Consider the following 21,116-nt stretch of genomic DNA (forward strand, 5'->3'; position numbering starts at 1 on the left):
TATGCCATGTGTTTAGTGAAGTCTCCTGGACGTGCCATCTCCATGCACAATCATTGTGTCATCCAGACTCCGTGCTAAACACTCACTACCTGCCAATGAAGTAGGTACTAAAATGATCTCCAGTAGACAGAAGTTTGGAGAAGTTCATAGTATTCATAAAGTGGCTGACCTGGGATTTGAACCCCAGTCTGTCTAGACACAAATCCTATGCACATGACCAGATGCTATACCACCAGAAAACTGCAGAGGACAGTAGCAGTGTGGTGACTCTTCCAGAGGAAGCCTCTGGAACAACCTAAAGCTATCATTCCCATGCTTAAAACCCTTCACTCGCTTTCCATCATAGTCAGGAAAAAGTCTGTATTCATCAACCTGGCTTATCCAGCGCTTCCCTGTTCCTTGTCTCTCTCCTGCACCCAACCATTCAACTTTAACACACTTTTGTGCAACAGTGATGCTAAGAGCTAACATATTCAATCCTCCCCATCTCAGCCCAGCATCAGTCCAGGTCCTGCCCTCACTCTCTTGCCCTCTCTTCCTCACTGGAGATTCTCCAACTAATTTTGGCCTTGGCAGTAAGGAGAATGCATTGCCTCATGTTACTGAATATCTAGGGGTGTGTGCACCAGTGTCTCACCAAGACTATAGTGTGATCAATGGGAATAAAGAGAGAGACTTGGGGGAATCCAATGAATTAAGTAGGGAAGAGAAATAGTGATTCAGTGTCTAGTGGAGTGTCTAGTGGAGGTAGACACTGTCTATATAACACTGTCTAAAGCAGGTAGACAATGTCTAAAAGTGCCTAGTGGAGGGAAACTAGTGGAGTTTCCAGTGAAACCTCAGTGAGAGCTCCTGCTGCCCATGATGGACTCCAGGAGGACCAAGACTAGTGTAGGGTTTGGGGGCAGTTCCCTTTGCTTTTCTCACATGGGGTTTTTGTGCTCTCCCTTCTCCTCTTAACTGTTCCAAAAGCCCCAACTCCATACCAGTCTGCCCACTGAGTGTAAGAAACCAATAACAACTGCAAAAGATTATTTTACAAGGTGTACACTCCTCCCAGACCAGCATTAGGCTTCAGGCACAGCTTGATCCAGGGACTATTCGGTACACTTGGCTGATTTCCTTTCACTGTTTAGGACTTCAGTTATCAAAATCCAATCAAAATTCCACTTGCGTTTCGATCACTTTTTTTTCAGAAACCTCTTCAGAATTTTCATAATGGTAACAAATGTGTGAACAATAGTAATCACATTAGTACATTATGAAATGTAGACCAAGCCCTGAGTTCAGTGCCAGAAATAAAAGTAAAATCTTTAGATACAATTTTTCAGAATACACTGGAATTTGGTAAGTTTGGCACCTTGCATCTTGTCTTATATGACATGTCTTACATCTTGATACTGGATTACAAGCTTCTTGATCCAGGAAAACTCATGTTCCATTACCCCTCACCCTAATATCTTACTTGGTATTAGACATTCAGAAAGTAACATTGTATCAAATGAATAAAATCATGATTGAATTAAGGAGCATTTCCCATGAGGTCCCTTCCCTAAATAGGAGCATATTGTTGAAAAATATCGAAGAATAATTTCCCTTCCCCTCTAGTCAGTTGGGAGCTAGATTCTGCAGAGGTTTTCACATCCTACAGGGGGTGTTCCTATCAAAGTCTACACTCCATCAACTGTTTTTTCTTCACACCCCGTTGTCCAAAAGAGTTTGTGGTTTAGCTCACAAGCTGGAGCCTCATCCTTTGTTAATCACAGGGATGTAAATACTTCATCTTTACACCTCCTGACTCTCCAACAGCTCAAAGCATTTCATTTTTCACATCTGCTATCCTGATATTGCAGGTGACAGGTGGTGCCCTGTGCTGACTTTTATCATAATGTCATTAATATTTTATTGCACTCATTTTTGGTCTCTCTGTCATCTAGACTGCATGCATGGAGAAGGCAGAAGTGAAGCTTATCCACTGCTCTGCATGAGCACAATGCCTGCCACTAACTCATTCCTTAGTGCACGTTTGCTAAATAACAGCTTGTCAAATGCATAAATGGATAGTGGATGATACTCCACAATAGATCAAAGTGTGAAAAAGATTGTGACTTGAGAGATAGCCCCAGGTGATCCATTGCACTCATGAAAAGAGTAAACCCAATTACATCCACATGCCCAGGTTCACATCCAGGCATTGCCATTTACTAGCTCTGTGACCTTGGGACAACTATGTAACATTTCTGTGCCTCAGTTTTCACATCTGTGTAATAGCAGGAAGAAATATTTCTACTTTGTGAGTCGTGAGGATCAAATGAAATAATTCATATACAGAGCTTGACAGTTCATAAGTGCCCAGTAAAATCTATTATTCATAGTAAGGTTGTTGATATAATTGCTACTCTTTCTTAAGCATGTGTTTTATTCATTGAACTAATCTATTCCACAGAAAATAAAGTCCCCAGTCTACTAGAGACTGAATTGATTTTGAATAAATATAGGGAGAAACTGATTGAGATGTTTGGAGTGTGAGAAGTTAAGAAAACTAAAGACACTTGAATTACAACTTACATTGTAGGGGGTACCTGCCAATATTTCTCTGCTGAAATAATAAAAGAAAGAACTAATGAATGAATGAGTATTGCATGTATATTTCATGCAAGCTCTGATGGTGGTTATGATATTTCTTGCTTTTCAAATGTAAATGAGAAATGTTTGATAATTGCTCTTCTTGGGAGCAGAAAATTGACCTGAGTTCAGAATTAAACATCAAAATGAAAAGTAATGATTCGACTCTTTAGCCAGTTAAAGGGTCTGAAGACTGGGTTATAGAGACCATGTGCCTGCATCTGACCTAAGCAGTTTCTATGTTTGTGTAGGTGTGGACGCTCAAGGGCCACCAGCCATACTGCCTCTGTCATGTCATGTCCTCCAACCTTTGATTTTGTTCCTTTTTTGGAGCTCTGGCCTTGACAGTCATGATTTTTTGAGATACAGCAGAAAGAGGATATGTGACTTGATGCCCTGCATTAATAGATAGGCCAGCCTTGAACAAATTCTCTTAGCCTCAGTTTCTTCACTGGTAAAATCATTTCCATGACCCAGATATCTTCACAACCCAGATAATCATGATGGTGTGATCACTCACCCAGAGCCAGACATCCTGGAACGTTAAGTCAAGTGGGCCTTAGGAAGTATCACTACGAACAAAGCTAGTGGAGGTGACAGAATTCCAGTTGAGCTATTTCAAATCCTGAAAGATGATGCTGTGAAAGTACTGCACTCAATATGCCAGCAAATTTGGAAAACTCAGCAGTGGCCACAGGACTGGAAAAGGTCAGTTTTCATTCCAATCCCAAAGAAAGGTGATCCCAAACAATGCTCAAACTACTGCACAATTACACTCATCTCACACACTAAAGTGTTGCTGAAAATTCTCCAAGCCAGGCTTTAGCAATACGTGAACTGTGAACTTCCAGACGTTCAAGCTGGTTTTAGAAAAGGCAGAGGAACCAGAGATCAAATTGCCAACATCTACTGAATCTTCGAAAAAGCAAGAGAGTTCCAGAAAAATATCTACTTCTGCTTTATTGACTATGCCAAAGCCTTTGACTGTGTGGATCACGATAAACTATGGAAAATTCTTCAAGGGTTGGGAGTACCAGACCACCTGACCTGCCTCCTGAGAAATCTGTATGCAGGTCAGGAAGCAACAGTTAGAACTGGACATGGAACAACAGACTGGTTCCAAATAGGGAAAGGACTACCTCAAGGCTGTATATTGTTACCCTGCTTATTTAACTTATAGGCAGAGTGCATCATGAGAAACGCTGGGCTGGAGGAAGCACAAGCTGGAAACAAGATTGCCAGGAGAAATATCAATAACCTCAGATATGCAGATGACACCACCCTTATGGCAGAAAGTGAAGAAGAACAAAAGAGCCTCTTGATGAAAGTGAAAGAGGAGAGTGAAAAAGTTGGCTTAAAGCTCAACATTCAGAAAACTAAGATCATGGCATCTGGTCCCATCACTTCATGGCAAATAGATAAACAGTGGAAACAGTGGCTGACTTTATTTTTTGGGGCTCGAAAATCACTGCAGATGGTAACTGCAGCCATGAAATTAAAAGATGCTTACTCCTTGGAAGGAAAGTTATGACCAACCTGGAGAGCATATTAAAAAGCAGAGACATTACTTTGTCAACAAAGGTCCGTCTAGTCAAAGCTATGGTTTTTCCAGTGGTCATGTATGGATGTGAGAGTTAGACTATAAAGGAAGCTGAGTGCCGAAGAATTGATACTTTTGAACTGTGGTGTTGGAGAAGACTCTTGAGAGTCCCTTGGACTGCAAGGAGATCCAACCAGTCCATCCTAAAGGAGATCAGTCCTGGGTGTTCATTGGAAGGACTGATGCTGAAGCTGAAACTCCAATACTTTGGCCACCTCATGTGAAGAGCTGACTCATTGGAAAAGACCCTAATGCTGGGAAAGATTGAGGGCAGGAGGAGAAGGGGACGGCAGAGGATGAGATGGTTGGATGGCATCACCAACTCGATGGACATGGGTTTCGGTGGACTCCAGGAGTTGGTGATGGACAGGGAGGCCTGGCGTGCTGTGGTTCACAGGGTCGCAAAGAGTTGGACACAGACTGAGCAACTGAACTGAACTCAAAATCAAGATTCTTCTACCTTCAAGATTCTTTTGACCACTCAGTGGACAAGTACATGTGAAAGTAATTTTTAACTATACACACACTACGGATGTAAGTTATTCTTTTGTATTATTTTTAAAATGTCCCTGAAGAGGACATAGAAGCTCCTGATAATGATGCCAGCAGGAGGCTCCTTATTTGAATTTTCGTCCGTCTTTCAACCTCCGAAGCTTACTGTCCCAATTGCTGTTAAAGTATGATGTTCTTGAATAAGAGGCTTCCCCGGTGGCTCAGTGGTAAAAAAAAAATCCACTGCCAATGCAGGAGACTCAGGAGATGTGGGTTCCATCCCTGGGTTGGGAAGATTCCCTGGTGGAGGGCATGGCAACCTACTCCAGTATTCATGCCTGGAGAATCCCATGGACAGAGGATTCTGGTGGGCAACAGTACATAGGGTGACAAAGAGCTGGACACAACTGAGTGACTGAGCATGTACACATGTTCTGGAATAAATTTGAAAAGCTCTGCTCTCTATCAAGATAAAACACAAATTTTATGTTTTTTAAAATTTCAGTGGATGAGTGTTATAAAACATCTGTAATAATCTAAAAAAGGTACCATAATCATAACAATTGAATTAGAAACTAAGAATTCACTGCATCAGAGACAGTATTCAAATAACCTTCTAAAACACATGTGTGGCATAGTTTTAATCAGGTATCTATGGAAACAGCTGCATATTAATACTTGAGCTAGGCGATACTGTGTTTTATTTGTTCACACGCAGCCACAGGTTCCAAAGTGTTGGCATCTTCCAACATTTGTAATAAAGAAAGATGGTTTGCCTGCTCAGAAGCAGACTTTTGGTGACAATGATAAAGTTTAAGCTTTAGGGCTCCTCGCTTATAAGGCCGTTCTAAGACCCTCCAAGGGATCCTCTGAAGTTTGCAGTTACAATTTGTCATGTTTTTCTTTTTTTTAATGTACTGGGTAAATGTCAGCCATTTAAAAAAAAATAATTTTATTCATTCTACTTTTGGCTGTGCTGGATCTTTGTTGCTGCACGAACTTCTCTCTAGTTGCAGTGAGTGGGGGCTACTCTATTTGTGGTCTGACCGCTTCTCATTGCGGTAACCTTTCTTGTGAAGTTTGGGCTCTAGGGTGCAAGGGCTTTAGTAGTTGTGGCTCCTGGGCTTTATAGCACAGGCTCAATATTCGTGGTGCATGGGCTTAGTTGCTCCGAGGTATGCGGGATCTTCTTGAATCGGAGACAGAACCCATGTCTCCTGCATTAGCAAGTGGATTCTTGACTGCTGAGCCACCAGGGAAGGCCTTGTGGTGTTTATCTTAAATAGGATCCCTTCAACTTTTTGGAGTCTCAGGACCCACAAGCCTGGATCAGCCCACTTGGAATCAATGAAAAATTCTCTCCCCACCTCACCTTCAAGACTAAAGTCTTCACTTTGCAGATACCCAAGTGGTTCCCGTCCAAGGACATGGATGCTAGTTTGGAAATGTATGCACTCTGCCACGTCTGTTCAAATATTCTTGGAAAACAAAAACCAAAAAACACCCTATATCACTAGAAGTGTTTTCCACAGGAGGGTTTGCAGTTGTCCAAAGGGTATATGTTTCTGTAGCCAGTTAATTGAAACAACATTTGGTAGCTTTTATACATTGCTTCTCAGCACCTATGATAGCATGTTATTATAACAGATTTTGAAGTGACCGTGGTCTGAAAGGAGTTTATCAGAATCGAGGGAAATGTCACCCAGGGTTCTCCAAAGACAAGCCTCTCTGTGATTTTTGACTTTTTTTGGTGTTAGAATTTCACTGGAAAATTTATTTTTTGGACAAATCCTACTATGTTCATAGGCGACTTAATCGATGCTGAGACTTAGAAAGACTTGGTTTAAGTTCCAATTTTGCACTTTATTGACTGCATAAGCTTGGGCAAAGACTGTAGCTCCCTTGGTTTTCCTATCTGTTAAATTGGCCATACTCCAACTCCCCTCATGAAATTATTGAGAGACTTATTTGAAATAAATGTCCTGGTGTGACTGAGGGACAGGGACCATCAGACCCCACACTTCCACCATTTACCTCTGGGTCACTCCTAGTGTCCCCAGAGGGCCAGGTTCCTGCTTCCCTGATGGCGCTTACTGAAATGAGCCATGAAGTGTTCCCGTGTCTGGATTCCCCATTTGCTGTGCATTCTCTGGGGCTGGAGTCTATTCAGCTTCTAGGAACACTTCAGGCATGACCCTGTTTATAAGGGAATTGAACTGAATAGTCAAATAGAGGCAAATAGGTACGCTCTTTTGGTGTGTAATAGAATATCAGAGTGACATGAGGTGCGTGTCATTTGCAAATATATAGTCAAGAGGACTTCAGGGCAAAGCGTATCTAATTTCTAAAGTCCTGATAAATTTTATTTTTGTTAAAACGTGGACTTTTTGTTTTTAAAGTCTTGAATCTGTTACAATATTCCTTCTGTTTTACATTTTAGTTTTTTGGCATGTGGCTTCTTAGCTCCCCGACTAGGGATCGAGCCCACATCCCCTGCATTGGAAGGTGAATTCCTAACCACTGGACGACCAGGGAAGTCCCCTGATGAATTTTAGAAAGGATTTTTGAGTGTCGATGAAATTATAAAATGCCTTCCTGCCACAGTTAAACAAGAGGGCTTTTCTTGTCCCTTGGCCTTGGAGGTAGATTAAATCCTCTCTTGGGACATCGATGTTTCTTTTCTAAACCTTGGGGACTAGCTTCCCACATGCTGTGGAGAGCGGGGATTATGGAACCCCTGTTGCCACATTTCTTAGTTCCAGACCAGTGCCACCTTTTCAGTGCCCCTGTGGCAAAAATATGGACAACGGCCACCTTTCAAACAGCTGCAAATCTTGTGAGTAGATAGCAGAAGACTGCTATTTCAAACCCCATTATCTCCATAATCATGATTGCCAGCAACAACAAAAAATAGAAACAGAAGTAGATGAAAAATAACTTCTGTCTAACCTCCAAATTCTAAGTCTTAGAGAAAAGCATCTAATTGTCAAAACCCTAATCAGATCCAGAATTGCAGGATTTGGGGAAATATAGGCACTGACTTTTGAGTCTCTGATTCAGAAAAGGATGTTTGTGGCCTTTTTACTTTTTTGACTGTAACTCCCAGTTTTAAAAATCACGTCCTGCTCTCTCTTCCCCTATGGGCTAAAGATCAGATTTTTTTTTTATTGGAGTATAATTGTTTTTCAATGTTGTGTTAGTTCCTATTGTACAACAAAGTGAATCAGCTATATGTATGCATACATCCCCTCCCTCTTGAACCTCTCTCCCACCCTCCTCATCCTTCCCTTCTGAGTCACCACGGAGCACCAAGCTGACGTGTCTGTATTATACGGCAGATTTCCACCTGCTATCTATTTCACACACTGTTGTTGTTGTGCAGTCGCTAAGTCGTGTCTGACTCTTGGTGAGCCCATGTACACTCCTGTCTTCCGCTGTCTCTGGGAGTTTGCTCAGATTCACGTCCGTTGAGTCAGTGATGCTTGTATATGTCATTGCTACTCTCCCAATTGCTGTAGCATTCAAGGGCCATCCCAGACTGTTTCCAATGGAATTCTCAAGTCTCAGTTCTGAACAGTGCCTCTTCCCCAAGAACCTACCACACTGGTGACCCTTTCCACAAACTTGCCACCTTCCATCTCTTCTCCACATCTTTGCCCATTGCCTGAATGTTCTCCTCTGATTCTGTCCGGCAAACTCCATTTTTTTTTTTTTTAAGACACTGTAATATCCAGCTGGAATGTCTCATCCTCAATAAAGCTTCTTTGCGAAGTAGGCAGAATGAGATTTAGTACCTGCTTTTATACCTGCTTTAGTACTTACTTCTATACCTGCTTTAGTACTTACTTCCATCTGATGGCTCAGATGGTAAAGGATCTGCAATGCAGGAGTCCCGGGTTTGACCCCTGAGTCAAGAAGACCTTTTGGAGAGGAGAATGGCAACCCACTCCAGTGTTCTGGCCTGGAACCTTCCATAGACAGAGCAGCCTAGTGGGCTACAGTCCACAGGATCACAAAGAGTTGGACACAACTGAGTGACTAACACTTCCTTCCACTTTATACCTGAAAACTCAGATTCAGAGACATTAAGTAATTTGTCCAAGATCAGAAAATTAGTGAGCGCATGCCAAAAAAAATTTAGTTCTTCCGATTGTGATTTCTGACCTACATATCAACATCTTTTTATTGAAAATAGCACAGTGCTTCATCGTGTTACCTGAGTCTGAGAAAAGTAGTGAACTTTGTGGGAGTCTTTTAGCATTCTCTGAAAAGACTTTGAAATCCTCAAGCCTTAAGAAGTACTTAAAAGAGAGATTTTCAAGAGAGGCTACTTAGCAGCAGGTTTAGTGCCTAATGTCTTCTGGGCTAACAAATGTGTTCTTTATTCCTCACATTTGACTAAATTCCTTTAGAACATAGCATCTCCCCAAGTGTCATATTGCCTTTGGTTTATCGTTTGCATTCCCAAAGAGCAAAAAAAGTGCCTTCCTTTTTATTTCATCATGTTATAGTGGTTGATACATCAGACTAGACCCTCAGCTAAAGGTTACCATGGATGTGCTGAGCCTCGGTCAGGGTGAGATGGATGACAAAGGTGTGCATTGCCACATCATGGACGGATCTACAGGCGTCCTATATGCCAAGTTCTCTGCTAAGCAATCGTCTTGGGAGTGAACAGGGGTATTTTATAGCTGACAGTGTTTAAAACTGCCAATGAATGGTGATAATAAAAAGCAGAACAACCTTAATCCTTTTATTTATTTATTTATTTATTTATTTATTTATTTTGGTTGCTCTGCACAGCCTGTGGGATCATAGTTCCCTGACCGGGGATTGAACCTTGGCCCTCAGCAGTGAAAGCGCAGAGTCCTAACCACTGGACCACCAGGGAGTTCCCCTGTTATAATGATCACCCCATTAACACCATAATCTTTATCCTGATCCTGAACCATGAGCATGAGCTAGATGTTTGATCCAAGCAGAACCCCTGAGCAGACATATTGCATCTTGAACTCTGCAAGAATTTTCTCAAAAATGGCCAAAGGACCAAGAGCTCCCAGTGGCTGAGAAGTCAGTGAGGAGGATGAAACTGGCCTTCAGGAGAAGAAGAGACCCAAGTTTTAGGGAAAGAGTCATTATGGGTCTCTGGGTCTTTTTGTTTCCAAAGTCCAGGTTTTGCCCCTAGATTCCTTAAGACACCAGTATAGTTAGGATAAATCCTGGTTTTGCTTCAGCTGTGTCAACTAGGATATCTGTCTCTTTATCATTAAAGGAATCAGATAATATAACCACTTCCTCATTAAGCCTGTGTTGGTTTCTGCAGGTGGAAAAAAACATCCTTTTTGCTCTCAAATGCATCCCAGTTTAGGGAGGGTGCTGTGCTGTGCTAAGTCGCTTCAGTCGTGTCCCACTCTTTGCAAACCTGTGTGTGGACTGTAGCCTTCCAGGCTCCTCTGTCCATGGGATTCTCCAGACAAGAATACTGGAGTGGGTTGCCATGTCCTCCTCCAGGGGATCTTCCCGAACCAGGGATCGAACCCTCGTCTCGTACATTTCCTGCATTGGCAGGAGGGTTCTTTACCACTAGTGCCACTCGGGGAGCCCTTAGGAAGGGTGGCAGACACCCAAGTAAGAATCGTAAAATCCTTTAGCTGAAGTCATCTGGATAGGAGGGGAGGCTGCTTGGTAAATTGAAAAAGTAGGTTGAAATGGGAGCTTATGGGAATTCAATTTATACATTTTATTTGTAATTTAACCATAGAATAATAAGTTCATTATCTGGTCTCTTAAAATAAGGCTAAGGTATTTTTCAAGCAGAGGTCTACTGTTTCTTACAGAGACCACAGCTACTAGTGCACCAGTCAAAATTTCTGGTTCTTTAAAATGGAGCCACATATTAAAAAGTACTCTCAAAATTATCAGAGTGATTTCTGGATTTTTATTCTTTTTCCTACAAATGTGTATGGCTGGCTTGCTGACATCTAGTTTGGGTGCAGTGTTCTAGCTACACAATATTACCGAGTCTTTCCAAAGTGTTCAGTTCCATGTTTATATAAACAGCATCCCGTATATTACTCCATGTTTTTATTTACCATTCATTACGTCTAGAATATTACCTCTGCAAAGGCGAGTACCATGTCTGGTTTTGTCTACTGCCTATTCTCTATGCCCAGCCCTGCACCTGTCACATAACACCTACTCCTTGTCATGAGAAACAAATGAATAAATGGATGAATTATAATCTAAGTTTCAAAGGAAAAAGAAATGGGCTTGAATCTTCACTATGCACTTACCAAGTACATGACTCTGAACTGCCTCATTTAGCTTAAATTCTTTAAATCTCAACATCTTATTTGTATTAATAAAATGCAGTGAAAATAGTAACCTACTGTCAGCTAAAACAATTGTCAAAACCTGGAAATTGAGAGTTATTTTGTATTTGGTGGGAATTCTCAGGACTTCAAGCCCGGGAAACAGCATCTCAAGTGACCCTGAGAGAACTGTTGGTGAGGAGGTGGGTGGGGAGGAGTCAGGTTAGATAGAAGTTTGCAGCAAAAGGCGGGTAGTCTGAACATCAAAGGTTATTGTTAATTGAGGAAAACCAGGTATCTCAAATCAAGGAATTCAGTGCTCTTTTATGTATGGGAAAATGCAAGTGTCTGGGCTCACTGAAATCATTCCTTTCATGTGCATCTCAGCTGTCTGGGGCCAGCATCCTGCGTCTTGGGTTTTTTACATCCCTCGGTCCTCGTTCACTGTAGGGAGGATGAAGAAACTGGATCAAAGGCATTGTTCTCCGTTTTGGGCGCTCTCTGGGCTCAGAGTCACATTTGGAGGCCGAGATCCCAGATGGCTGTCACACCCTTGTTTACTGATAAGAGGGCAGATACTCCATTTCACACTACGATGGGCTTCCCCGGTGGCTCTGCTGGTAAAGGAGCCATCTGCCAATGCAAGAGATGTTAAGAGACATGAGTTCAATTCCTGGGTCAGGAAGAATCTCCTGAAGGAGAGCATGGCAACCCACTCCGATATTCTTGCCTGGAGAATCCCATGGACAGAAGAGCCTTATGGGCTATGGTACATGGGGTCGCAAAGAGTTGGACACAACTGAAGCGGTTTAGCATGCATGCATGGTTAATGTGAGGTTTTGATTAGATACTAAATGCAAAGCACTTGGCTTGCTACACAATGAGCGATCACTTTAAAATAAGATATCATTGGGGACTTCCCTGGTGAGCTGGGACTCCAAGCTCCCAACACAGGGTCCCTGAGTCCAATCCCTAGTCAGGGAGTTGGATGCCTCATGCTGCAACTAGTTCACACACCTTGACTAGGAATTCGCCTGCTGCCACTAAAGATCCCACATGCTGCAGCTAAGACACAGTGCAACCAAATAAATAAACATTTTTTTGAAAAGATATTATCTATAACCCCAGGATAAGCCTCTCACCAGAGCCTGGACCTATACTGCAGCTGACCTTGCTTGGCCTATGGTGCAGAGTATTGGGAGGTCTCTGATTTGCGAGGGTCTAAATGGTGAGTTCTTCCCAAAGCCATTCAGAAGCATGGGTGCGTGCAAGCTCGGAAGTACTGCCTGCCTCAGAGGACTGCCCTACTTTCTTTCTCTTCCCCAGGACAAGTATTTGCATAAAATGAGGATGCTGACTCCCTCATTGTTTTCACCTTGACTTCCCCCTCAGGATGCACTGTAGCAGTGGGTGCCCATGAAGCCATTTTGATGACTGGAATAGAGCCAGTTAGAGGAGAGGCAAGTCCAGGCAGGAGCCACTGAGGCCCTTGAAATCCACCTGCGGTCCCTTTTCATACAAATGGGGAAAACCCGGGGGAGAGAAAGATGTGCAGAATGTGGGTACAAAGGCCACCCTGGGCCACAGTCTGGCTACAGGAGAGAGTCTTGTACCTCTGATCTCCAAAGCCGGAAAATCTGATATTCTGCCTCAGTAAGACTTGGGAATTGTACTAAGGGGCAAACTTTCCCATTTTTCTTTCAGACTGTGTTTTCAGGGGATTTGAATGATGTTTCTCAAGCAGCTAGCAAATCTCAGGGAACTAAAAGTGTTGAAAATGGGCTTTTATAAGCAGACTCCAGGCAATTTCCCATCATCTGGAAGAAAATGCCTTACAGGGTGGGGAACTGGGGCAGTTGGCAGTAGCCAGACTAGCCAAAGGCTGGCAAACTTGGGTGCTGGAGAATTTCGCTATTAAAATTTTATTTTGAAAATCTCCCATAAAGATGTGGAATTTTATGAAATATATCTTCAGAATTAATGGGGACAATGTTATGATTATTCCCTTTTGATTATTAAAAGGTATTTAATGTCAAATCCTTGTGTTTCTGGAATTGTAAAACAAAGCAAACAAACAAACAATCTATTTCTGTTTGCAAACAAGGTGCATCTACCTCCTAAATAATATCTGTTGTTCTGTTCACCAGTGTCCCAGAACTAATAGTCAGAAAATAAAACATGAAATGGTTTGGTCAGAAAAAGCTCTTGTGTATGATAATTTGTAAGACGTTTAAATATTTTAGTCATGTGGGAACACATTGAAATTAAAATGTTTTCTAAAAAAAGTCTCCCACAAAGCGTCTATGCCATACTTGAAGAGTGAATATGCGCTGCCACTTAAAGAATCTATTTAATAATTAATGATCCTGTGCCAGGGCCTGTGATGGCCATGGAAGGAGATGCAGTCATGAACTGAACACAGTCTCTGCCATCTCTCTGTTCACTCATTTGTTTAGGAAGTATCTCTTTAGCACCTACAGTTTTGAGGCTTCGAGTGCCCCTCAAAGCCATGATGAGGAATGACTCCCATCCAGCAGCGATTACCTGAACTGGATCACAAGTACTTGGAAATTGACAGACAGCATAATAATCATGAAATAGACATCAGGCAGGGGCGTTTGCAGGAAGCCCCACAGTGGGACAGCTTTCCCAAGAGGAAAAACCTCATCATGCAAAGCTCTGTGGACACTTCATTGACAAAGCCTTTCACATGAGAGCAAGGTTGAATAGAGCAAAGAGGAAGCAGGAGGGAATTAACTCCGGGCCCTGCACGTATTTTATTTCATTGAATTTTCATTGCAGCCTTGTGAAGTAGGTGATATTATCACTATTTGCCAAATCAGGGAACTAAGTCTCAGAGAGAGGATGTAGTTCACATAGTGCTACCTTATTACTGAGGGATGAAGGCAGGATCTGAACTCCAGTCAGACTCAGAACCTGGGGCTTTTCTCATCTCACCAAGAATCCCATCCAGGAGAAGCATAGTAAAGGATTGCGTCCTGGCTTTGCAATGTGGTAACTGTTTAGGTCATGCAAGCGATTTGATTTGATTCAGTCTCCCAGTTAAGTGAAGTTAATTATTTGTGCCTGCTTCTTTTCAGGGTTTTGTGAGGAACAAATGAAAGAATGAATGGTGAAAATGCTTAGGATCCTTAAATATCTATGAAGATGTGAGAAACTATGATGATTAAAATGCACCTGTCTTAGGGGGAGGGGTTGGGAGAGGCATGGAGTGGGTGGTTGGTGTCAGCAGATATAAGCTGTTATAGGTTGAACAGATAAACAGCCAGGTCCTACTGTTTGGACAGAGAACTATATTCAATATCCTATGAAAAACCATAATGGAAAAGAGCATTTAAAAAGAATGTATGTATATATGTGTGTGTGTGTGTGATGCTGAATCACTTTGCTAGACAGCAGAAATTAACGCACAATTAGCATTGTCAATCAACTATACTTAAATTTTGAAAATTAATAATAATAATTAAACATATCTGTCTTAAACTCCTATCCATACTAGAGCAAATTATAGAAAAAGAAAGAAGCAGATTCTTGCCTAGTTCCCACAGCACAAGATCCTTTTAGGATTTAGTTCATGTTGCTAGTTAATGGGTTATTTTGTTTTCATCTACCATGTTGATCACATAGTAAAACATTTTTCTGACAAGTGTTGGGTTCCTACTTTCAGGCTATATATCTGGTTTCCTTTCCTCTCGAGGAAGAGTTGATGTCTTCTGAGCCTGATTCCTCTCCCATGTTCCCTGTTTCAGTGAACATAGCACATGCTTCCCATTAACCAAACCCAAAAACCCATCTATCACCATGGTTACACCCTCTTTCTCTCCTGCCATCCCTCTGGTTGCCAGTCCTATAGACAGTATCCCCCTATCACGTCTCACCTGGTCTCCCTGCCCGCACGCTTGGCCCCTTCTGATGATTCATTCTCCAAACCACAGCCAAGGATGTTCTTTTAAAATATCAGCTGATGTCACTCCTCTGCATAGTATCATGCAGTGGCTTCCGGTTTTAATGAAATAAAATGCTAACATCTTAGGCAGGCCTGACACATTTATCTACACCTCCAACCTCGTTGCATATCACCACACTCCTCTCTTACCACCCTCCACCCACACCATTGCTCTTCGTTTGCCTCAGGACATTTGCACTCTCTGTTTCCTCTTCCTGGGGCTCTCTTCTCACACTACACAAGGCTGGCTCATTTCAAACTTTCAAAAATTCATTTACCTATCAGTTCCTCAGGAAGGTCATTCCTGACCCCCAATTTGGATCATGTCATCAACCATCATATTCTCTGATCATGACCTGTTCTTCTTGGCATTTGTTACACATAAACGTGTGTGGGCAACTTTGGGTGTGTTGTATTCAATGTCTATATCCCTTTTTAGAATGTAAGCTCCACAGTAGTAGGGGTCTCATCCATTTGTTTCACCACCATCTACTAACACTCAGCACGGTGCCCAGAAAATAACAAGTACTCAGTAGACATTTGTCATGTTCCTAGAATGGTAGAAAATCAATAGTTCCTCAAGGAGGTCAACCAAGAGCCCTATGACTTCTACACACTCCATCCACCCTTCTGAGACCCAGTGATCAGTTTAACAAGACTGTCCCTTGTTGACTGGAAAAAGATTACACAACCTAAAAGTTGATAGTTATTATTAGGTAGTTATAATAGGAAAAAGGAGGCCAGAATGGCAGTGGCTAAAAGACAAGAAAGGGAAAAGCCCGTGAAAATAGAACAAAGGAAGGTCCAAGGACCAGAGTGAGGACCTCAGGTAGAACAAACAGCACTCCTGGCTAGCCCAATTTACATAGAGCAGGCCCAGGGGGAGGAAAAAAACTAAAAGGGGAGCCAAAGGCCAGGGGGCTCTCTCTCTCTGTGTGCACACGCGCGCACACTCTCCATGTCTCTCTTTCTCTCTCTCTCTTCTCTTCACGTCTTTTGGGTCGGCATGCCCTCATGCCTCGAGGAGGTATTTTCCTTTTATTTTCTAAATAAAACTGAGCTATAACACGGCGCTGTAACACTGTCCGAGAGCTGTGACATGCCAAGGGCTTTAACATCCGAGGCTTCAAATTTCTGTCGTGATGAGACAGAACCGAGGAAATTCACCCACTCCCCTAACAGTTATGTTTTATTCGGCAGACTTTCTGAGGATTTCAAGCCTGGATCACAGCATCTCAGACATGCTGAGAAAACTGTTTCTAAGAGGCAAGGGCGGATGGGGGAGCCAGGATATATAAGAGTTTTTGCAACAAGAGACCAGGTAGTTGGAACATCAAAGGATTATTCTTAACAAAAGAAAATCAAACATCTCTCATAAGGAGTTTGGCGCTTTTCTATGTAAGGGAAGATACAAGCGTCTGGGCTCATTGAAATCATGCTTTTGCTATGCAGCTCCGCTCTCTGGGGCCAGTATCGTGTGTTTCCTCATGGTGGGTTTGCTCAGGGTGCGTGGTCCAGGGTGGCGTGGTCCAGGGTGGCTGCAGCCACTTGACCGCTGGATGGGCTTGGCAGTGGGCAGCGCCTTTGTCTCCATCCTGAGCTCCCTCAGTGCCCACCATCAGGGCAGCTGTAATTTCATGGCTTGATGGCGCTAATGTCCTTTGTTTACTGATCCGGCAGCAATACTTTAGCTCTCACCCTTGTGTTGGTTTGTCCCAGGAGCGACTTGTGCTGTCCGTGCTTCCTCGATTTGTCGTCCTGGAGATGATCAATGACATGACCAACGTGGAAGATGAGCACCTACAGCATCAATTCCACCGGATCTACATCCATCGCTACGAGAATGTCAGGTGAGCGACAAGACCCCCACCTAGGTCTCTGCCCTGGCTGCTCTCTCCTCACTGCCATGGTTTCTGTCTGCCTAAATGTCAGTGCCTTTCTTCATGTGATTGATTAACTCATTAACTAGTGATTATTCATCAGAGAGTTTTACACTTCCAAATTGAGCCTCCAGAAGAATGTCAGAGAAATGCAGTTATATTTGCTAATCAACTTCTTGCCTGGCTCCCCTGCAGCAGGCTTGCCTGCCTTTACATTTTGTGTAGGAAAGACAAGAGATTTTTATACTTTTATGGGGAAAAAAATGATTGCAGAATATGATCTGGAGGCTTTAGGGACGATTACATACATCTCTTCTTTATGTTTCTTATGCATGCTAAGTCACTTCCGTCATGTAGATTCCTATCTATGCCCAAACTTGTCTGGAACAAGCCCATCTACCTTGGCAGACGAGAGTCAAGTTGTGAGGGGCTGTGAACGTCCCATCCAGGGCTCCCTTCTGAGCTGAGCTGTAGTCCTGGTTCCTCCTCATCCATGTTCATCACCACTGTTCCTAACTCTGACGAATTTATGGGATACACAAAAATATTAGAAGCTCACATACACCAAGCAAGACACTGAGCATGTTCCCATAGGCTGTTTTATAACAACAAAAAGTGGGTCTTTTGATTCCCCATTCAGATCAGCACATTAAGGCTACATCAGGTCAATTCAGTTTAGTTCAGTTCAGTCACTCAGTCGTGTCCAACTCTTTGTGACCCCATGGACTGCAGCACGCCAGGCCTCCCTGTCCATCGCCAACTCCCAGAGTTTACTCAAACTCATGTCCGTTGAGTCGGTGATGCCATCCAACCATCTCATCCTCTGTCATCTCCTTCTCCTCCTGCCTTCAATGTTTCCCAGCATCAACGTCTTTTCACATGAGTCAGTTCTTCACATCAGGTGGCCAAAGTATTGGAGTTTCAGCTTCAGCATCAGTCCTTCCAGTGAATATTCAGGACTAATTTCCTTTAGGTTTGAATGGTTGGATCTCCTTGCAGTCCAAGAGATTCTCAAGAGTCTTCTCCAGCACCACAGTTCAAAAGCATCAGTTCTTTGGCACTCAGCTTTCTTTATCGTCCAGCTCTCACATGCATACATTACTGGGCTTCCCTAATGCCCAAAGCTCTTGCTGAGTGACCTACAGACGTTTGTTGTTTAGTCACTAAGTTGTGCCCAACTCTTGGCGACCCCATGGACTGTAGCCCACCAGGCTCCTCTGTTCATGGGATTCTCCAGGCAAGAATATTAGAGTGGATAACCATTCTCTTCTCCAGGGGATCTTCCCCACCGAGGGATTGAACTTGGGTCTCCCACATTGCAGGCAGACTCTTTACCATCTATGCCACAAGGGAAGTCCCATAAGTGTCTTTAAAACAATACTAGAAAGGTTTACAGCTGATTTTTGTTTTGCAAACATATTTTTGGCCTCCCATCCATCCATCCATCCACCCAACCATCTATTATTGCTTCACCCATCCACCCATCCATCAGTGCTTCCTCTGTGCCAGACAATATGGTGTGTAGTAAAAATCAGAGTTGGGGGGGGGGGGGCACTCCTTCATGAGGCAGTGAAAAAGTGTTAGTAGCTCAGTCGTGTCCGACTCTTTGCAATCTCGCAGACTATAGCCCCCCAGGCTTCTCTGTCTGTGGAATTCTCCAGGCAAGAATACTGGGGTGCCCTCCCAAAGGAATGGTAGCCATTCCCTTCTCCAGGGGATCTTCCCAACTCAGGGATCAAAGCAGGATCTCTTGCATCACAGGTGGATTCTTTACTGCCTGAGCCCCCAGGGAAGCCCTTTAATGAGGCAGACCAGTTTAGAATTCCAGTTCTCCCTCTCCTTGTGTATGACCGTAGGCAATTTACATACCTGAATCTCAGGATCTTTGTCTATAAACTGGGCATTTTAATAGCCACATTACAGTGGTTTATACAGATTATGTGACTGAAGATATATACCAAAGCACAGGATGGATGTAAGCATATCATAGAGCATTAAGCATACTGTAGATTCAGACATTTTCATGGTTACAAGTGGAAAAGAATTCAACCCTGTTTTACTCCATGAGCTGAAAAATTTGTAGAACAGCATCAGTTGTAAATGTCGAGCAGCATTCGTTGGTTTTGAGGTCTTATTTTTTTATAACTCAAAATAAGCAAAAAATAGTTTCTCTTTTCCTTGCTTCATACAAAGTTTACTTAGAGACATATTTAGGAAAATTTTGTATAGGATATTTAATATCTTAGTAATATATTACAATTTAAAATTCATAAACATTTATTACTAATTGGTTCCAAGTCATAGTAATACATTTTTAAATAACAAATGAATAAAAGATAAATCAAGTCAGTTTTTATTGTCTGAATTGAAATAAATGAAAACTGATGCTTTAAAAAGAAAATAAAGACTCCAGCCTTGGCTGTTGTAAAAGAAATGTAGTGAAAGGCCACGTGGTGGCTCCCATAGTCACCGGGGAAGGATGGAGAGGCAGGCTCAGGACATGGGCCAGAATGAAGCTGAAAGCTCAGCCAACATCACAGCAGGGCACTGGGCCAGGGAGGACACTGGCTGCTTCCACTGTTCCTGAAGAATCCGTTCCCTGTGCTACCAGCCCTGTCCCAGACTCCACCCCTGCACACAGCATTCCTCCTGCAGCCCCAGAGTCTGGATTTGGCTGCCTCTACCCCGACCCCTCCCTGACCCCCTCTCCACCCTGCCTCTTTGCATCTCAAGTTGAGCAAGCCTGAGGCACATGTATATGTCCAATTGGCTGAGCCTCAGTCATTCCCCAGAAGTAACAAAGTAAAAAAATCTGACTTTTCAGCTTGTCCAATAGAATTGTATCTCCCTCCAAGCAAATATCATAGGGTGGAAATTTCCCAAGCATTGGGGAAAATCTATAAGTTGAACAGCTCTAAAAATCACCAGTGTACCCTCTTAGTTCCTTTCCTCCTAACTTCGGAAGAATGGAAGAACAACTCTTCCTTCTTACCAGCATCCCTGGGTGTTTTTCTGGTGTGCCAGGGCACTTGTGTGAAAGTAAATCTGGCAGAATGCTTAATTCTAGCACCACCCTTTATAGGGTGTTTAAGTATGCGTCATTGAGATTCTCATCCAAGAATTGAGATACACTGGTTTAGATGCTTGAGTTTGCAAGGAGCCCCTTCTCAAACAGCAGCTCTAGTAAAAGTACAATCCAGATCAAAGAACTTGTCCCACAGACAATGGGAACCCATCAATACCAATTGCACAATAGGCTCAGAGCAGTACCAATAACTATAATCCAGTGTGAGGTTCTATTATTAAAATAAGCAAAGGATGCTAAGAGATCATAAAAAGATGAAGGCCTGGAGTGGGGATGGAGGTGGATAGAGAAACATTCCTAGTTGAGATGATTCTTATTTGCTTCTTTGAAATTGAGTCAGCCAAATGAAAAAACTCAAGGAAAGGAATCCTGGACAGAAGAATCAGCACAAGTGAAGGCAGAACAATGAGATATAAATACAAAAAATACAAAATATATAATAAATATTTGATATATATGACATTATGAAATATGTATTTACATAGCATGATTTATATATAAGCATGCATGCGTGCATGCTCAGTCACTTCAGTTGTGTCTGATTCTCTGTGACCCCACAAACTATAACCTGCCAGGCTCCTCTGTCCATGGGATTCTCCAGGCAAGAATACTGGAGTGGGTTGCCATGCCCTCCTTCAAGGGATCATCCCAACCCAGGGATCAAACCTATGTCTCTTATGTCTCCTGAATTGGCAGTCAAGTTCTTTACCACTAACGCCACCTTGGAAGCCCATATATAAGTATATGTAATTTAATGAAGTATAACTATAATGAAATATGACATAAAATAGATATATGACAAATTACAAAAGTGCCTGTCACCATGAAGAAAGAGGAAAGAAAAAATTATCCTAAAAATACATAGAAGTAAATATTTATAAATAAAAATATAAAGAAGCCTGCATGCCCATGTCAACGTACTTGGGAGCTTTACGTTCAATAAGTAACACGTTTGGGGTTCCTTCTGCATTAATCAATTTCCAGGACTTCCCTTAGTGGAGGACAACTAAAGTTACTTCTGCTCTCTGCACCTTGCCCATTTATTTTCAGTCATCGAACTGAGCTTTTGTGCTCCAGACTCCTTTCCAGAACTGGGAGCCACACTAAATTAAGATTGAGTTTGTTGCCCTACATTCTCCAGCAGCCTGAGCTCGTG

The 21,116-nt window shown here is 42.6% G+C and overlaps 1 protein-coding gene and 1 non-coding gene across 4 annotated transcripts in view; one reads left to right on the forward strand and one right to left on the reverse strand.

The window, feature by feature from the left end:
- Positions 1-21,116, forward strand: part of ADCY8 (adenylate cyclase 8) — a 229,144-nt gene that overhangs the window by 57,929 nt on the left and 150,099 nt on the right. For all 3 annotated transcript variants that reach the window (XM_020875262.2, XM_020875263.2, XM_020875264.2), the window contains exon 3: positions 16,715-16,845. In XM_020875262.2, the coding sequence (XP_020730921.2) occupies positions 16,715-16,845 (131 nt within the window). The remainder of the gene's footprint in view (positions 1-16,714; positions 16,846-21,116) is intronic.
- Positions 9,536-9,608, reverse strand: TRNAE-UUC (transfer RNA glutamic acid (anticodon UUC)). Its single transcript has one exon. It is a non-coding gene; the product is annotated as a tRNA-Glu (tRNA).

The sequence above is a fragment of the Odocoileus virginianus genome, chromosome 15 (genome assembly GCF_023699985.2).
Source record: "Odocoileus virginianus isolate 20LAN1187 ecotype Illinois chromosome 15, Ovbor_1.2, whole genome shotgun sequence".
NCBI classification, from domain to species: Eukaryota; Metazoa; Chordata; class Mammalia; order Artiodactyla; family Cervidae; genus Odocoileus; species Odocoileus virginianus.